The sequence below is a fragment of the Triturus cristatus genome, chromosome 5_2 (assembly GCF_964204655.1).
Source record: "Triturus cristatus chromosome 5_2, aTriCri1.1, whole genome shotgun sequence".
In the NCBI taxonomy this organism is placed as follows: Eukaryota; Metazoa; Chordata; class Amphibia; order Caudata; family Salamandridae; genus Triturus; species Triturus cristatus.
The window spans coordinates 97,936,410-97,940,929 of record NC_140588.1 but is presented as its reverse complement, the minus strand read 5'-3'; the positions used below and the strand labels follow the sequence as shown (position 1 = coordinate 97,940,929).

General features: G+C 44.1%; 1 protein-coding gene across 1 annotated transcript; it reads right to left on the bottom strand.

The window, feature by feature from the left end:
• Positions 1-3,376: 3,376 nt before the first annotated feature.
• LOC146822692 (taste receptor type 2 member 7-like) lies at positions 3,377-4,225 on the bottom strand. Its single transcript, XM_085606270.1, has one exon. It carries the CDS (start codon positions 4,223-4,225, stop codon positions 3,377-3,379), a length of 849 nt encoding a protein of 282 aa, XP_085462396.1.
• Positions 4,226-4,520: the final 295 nt, after the last annotated feature.

Sequence of the window (4,520 nt, the reverse complement as noted above, 5' to 3'; positions counted from 1 at the left end):
TGGGCCTATGGGTTTGAGGGTCGACCTATTCTTCCCTACCATCCTTAGTATCCCACCCACATGTTGCACTAGTTTCATCCTTACTTTCTCCTTGTGCGGACCCCACCCCAATTCCTCATTAAGGGTAACACCAAGGTATTCAAAGGTGTTGACTCGTTCAAGTATGTTATTCCCTATGCGTGGGATGCGGTGAAACCTGGGTGGCGGATTGAAGGCCATGAATTTTGTCTTTAGAGTGTTTATCTCTAATCCATGCTCTCTACAAAAGTCCCCGAAACCATCCAACACACGCTGGATTCCCATCGGCGACTTGGAGAGAAGGAGGGTATCATCCGCAAACATGATTGCCGGAACCCTCCTTCCCGCCAGCTTTGGGACATCCGAATTGGGGACCCCGTTGAGGTGATCAATAACACCGTTGACAAGGAGGCAGAACAGGGTTGGTGCGAGTACGCACCCCTGTCTTACCCCTCTGTCAACGGGAAACTTATTTGATAGAGCACCCTGCCTACCACACCTCACACGAGCATAGGTGTTGGTGTGGAGGCGGATGATCATTGTCAGAAGATCAGCTGGCACCCCAGCATTCGCCAGCACTTCCCAGAGCTTACCGCGTGGAACCAGGTCAAAGGCTGCCCTTAAGTCCACAAATACAGTATAGAGACTGCCACCCTCCAGCTGTATTGTTTTCCAGTGTAAAAGGGACAGCCTGAAGACCTGGTCTATGGTGGAGGTCTTCTGCCGAAACTCTGCCTGAAGGGGGCTCAAGATGTCCCTCTCTTTGATCCAGTCCAAGAGACGATCCAACAGAAGCCTCGCGAAGAGCTTCTGAGGGACGTCTATCAGACTGATCGGTCTGTAGTTAGCAGGGAACAAAGGTGAGCCCCTTTTAAAGATAGGCACAATCTCCGCCCTGAGCCAAGTTGGAGGGACCGCCATCCCATGGGAACTATCAAAATGTCAATGTTTGTGTGCATTGTGTAAGAAAGAAAGGTTTTTTTATATTGAAAAAAATAATGGATGAAGAATGTGGCCACCATGGGGGGGGGGGTGTTGGCTCAAATGATACACTGCTGATATGGAGCATGCATTGCCCCCTCTTGGCTTCTCAGGACTTAAATTACTAAGGACCTAACCTTTGACTTGATCTCCACATATGTCCTATCTTGAACGGTGATCAGTAGGCAGATGGATCTGGGGCACAAAAGAAGAAGGGCCTCATTTATGAAAAGTGACGCATCACTGCGTGAAAACAGTGATGCGCCACTTTTCACTGCGCCCTCCCTGCGACTCCAGTGATGCGTCATATTTACAGTATGAAGCATCATGTCGCAAGGAGTCACAGATACGTCAGTATTTCTGACGTATCTGTAGGCGCAAAAGTGACGCATCGCTGGAGTGTGTCACAAAAGTGACGCAACTCCAGCAATGTGTCCTTTCACATGGGGCAAGCCCCATGTGAAAGGGCCTGCGTCAGTCTTACGCCTGCTGTGAGGCAGGCGCAAGAAATTGACGCATTTGCACACTAGAAGTGGCGCAGTGAAATCTCGTAGATTTCACTGCGTCACTTCTACGACTCTTTGTTGCGTCAAAACGCCCCCCTTGCATACATTATACCTGGCGCAGGTATAATGTGGCGCAGGGGTTTACAAAGTGACGCATCTACCTAGATGCGTCACTTTGTAAATATGGCGCATGTTTTCTGCCACTGGTGCATCACAAAAAGTGACGCACCGGCGGCGCAAAAGTGACGCAGGGGCTCATAAATGAGCCCCGAAGTGTTTAACTTTAAGTATTGGAATCTTGGTTTAAACAACATTGACCAAAAAAGCGTCGAAGCTGATAAATTAAGTTGTTCGCATTCGCGCCAATGCAGTTTTATTCGTGTGCCAATCTGGATCCTGGTGCAAGTAGCTATATGTTCATTTTGAAATAGTTGTTTATTATCTTATGAAAAAACATGCGTTTTGAAGTCATAAGAGGCAGCATTTAAAGGATGTTGATTGTACCAATGCCAGGTTCAAGATGTTTATTTGTATGTCCTGCCTTGCATGTCCAAAGGGGGAGATTTTTGTGCCTACATCGTAATATTGCTACTCTAACTGATGCATTGGATTTAATGTTCTATTCTGCTTCTGTGAATGTCTGTTTTAAAATGTATAACTTTTTGCCATTTGATACATATATATTTTAACGGTTGTTAATTTTATTATATTTTATGGTATTGTTCTGTGGTATGTTACGTAAGGGCATTTCACCTGAATATCAACTCTAGCACATTATGCTACCACAATATTGAGAACAAAAATATTGAGAGCGAAATTGCATATAGGTAAGTACAGATTTGATTCACTTAACTTCACATATATGTGCCTTGACAATATAAATATTTCTTCAGGACACACAGATGTTGATTTAAGGAAGTCAATCTACACTTTTATCTGTTCTTCCCTTCTTGCTATTTGGTCCTCGACATTTTGGTAGCAAGCTGTAACCTATGTGAGTTAAATAAACATTACGTTTTTCCACTTCTGTCATTCTTCACCTTACTCCACTGACCCCTTTTGTCATCTGTTCCAGAGGGGAGGATTGCCTCAAGTTTTTTTACTCAGTGTGGTGATATTTAGGAAAATGAGTTTCTCCTACAGTGGCTGATTTGTGAAGCTAGATACCCTGAGATCATACTACATGTGGCGAACATGCTCTATGTTTTATTTCAATAAAAATATGTCACCCATAAAGTATTCTTTATTTTGTTTGCTTAAATATCCAAGCCTCAAAGGAATATTACATCTGCTTATTAGGGTAACTATGAAGAAACCAGCCTCCTAGAACATCCAGTGTATATGTGTGACCAGTTCGCATGTGATACTGGGAAATGATGTGAACATACATTAAAATGCTGGTATGTCAGTGATATTATCATTTACTCTGTACACATAAGATATTCAACAGGAAAACACAGTAAGTAATGTTGTGAATTAAAAAGAATGTAGCAGCAGGAGTTTAATGTGATTGTGGTAGTAAAACAAAGGCGTGGATTACACATAGTAAGTTTCCTGTTTTCAGATACTTCCTCCCTAAGAAGCCTCTGTTATATACTCTAAGAAACCACAGATAAGCCTTGAAGTATATTTTTTTACTATTTATTCGCTTCTAACATGAACATTACAGAAAATATATCAATCACCTAGTCTAAATTGTCAAACTATGATCATGCACAGAGTAGAATTTTTATGAGAGACCCTTTTTATTTTCATATCAACCCCTCAGTGTTACACCCCGTGGACAACAGGATAAATATCCAAGTTGGCAGAAGAAGGACTGCCAAAGCCCATGGGCTCAGAGCTCATGGATCTCTTCAGCTGAGTGCCCTTCACTTTCTCCTGGGTCTCAGGACCTTCCACAGCCCCTGCTTCAGTTTGCTGTTCCCCAGGATCAGGATGGCGGATTCTGCAGTGACAGATGAGGCATTGATTAGCCCAAACACTGTGTTCCACAGAGAAGAGGATGATTTTCCTTCCAAAGTCAATATCAGAAGTATGACTATGTACATCATCAGGAGGGAACCCATGATTCTGGCTGCACCAATGTGAGCCCCCAACCGGGGTTCACTGAAACCCGATGCATTCTCTTTCATCCGCCGGGTGTGCCTGTGCAGAGATGTGAGGATGAGTGCGGTAGAGGTAATGCCAAGCACAAGAGGTAGGCCATAGCAAAGAGTGTTAAGTACAAACATGAAGGACGTTTGTATGTTCACTCCTGCACCTGAGAATGTAGAATCAGACGCCATGACAGTTGAATTAGCATTGCAAGTGATGTATGCATTCCCGTACACGAGGACACCGAAGACTAGAGGAACAACCACAGATCCGAGGAGCAACCAGAACACCACCTGTGAGATCCTCAGCTTCAACCAGATGAAGAGGCGATGGTTGGAGTCCACGATCTTTACGCAGTAGAAGACGCAGAGAGAGGCGGCGAGCCAGAGATTGCAGCTACCAGTCCATAACTGAAATTGATATAACACTTTACAGCCATAACCTGAATTATAAACCTCCACCCATAGGAATGAAATGTACCAGGCTACTACCTGCGTACACTGACTGCAAGCACCTGAGATTCCGAGAGCTATGAGGATGACGTCACAAGTGTTCAGTCTTCTTCCTTGAGCCCAGTCCAGAAGATTCAAAGCAACAATATAACCACAGGCGAGTATCCCCATGACACTCGTTACTGACATAATAATCAGAGAAAACAAATTATCAACAGGCATCATTTTCAGTCCTCTTCCGTGGAGGTCCCTTGAAGAATCTTCAAAGTGATTTGCTGCCGTCAGCAGGTGTGCTTCGCGTGAGCCTCGGGCAGAGATGCTCTCCTTAAACCTGCAGCAGTGTTGGGTTTAAATTACTTGGACATCATTTCCATAATTCCTGTGACCTTCCTTTGAATGGATGCAAATCGGACAGGTTTCCTGGTTGATTTTTTTAAGAACGCAAGAGCAAATGACATCACGTTTC

Coding starts and splice junctions, on each gene's coding strand:
- LOC146822692 (XM_085606270.1), bottom strand. CDS start 4,225: ATGGGGATACTCGCCTGTGGTTATATTGTTGCTTTGAATCTTCTGGAC.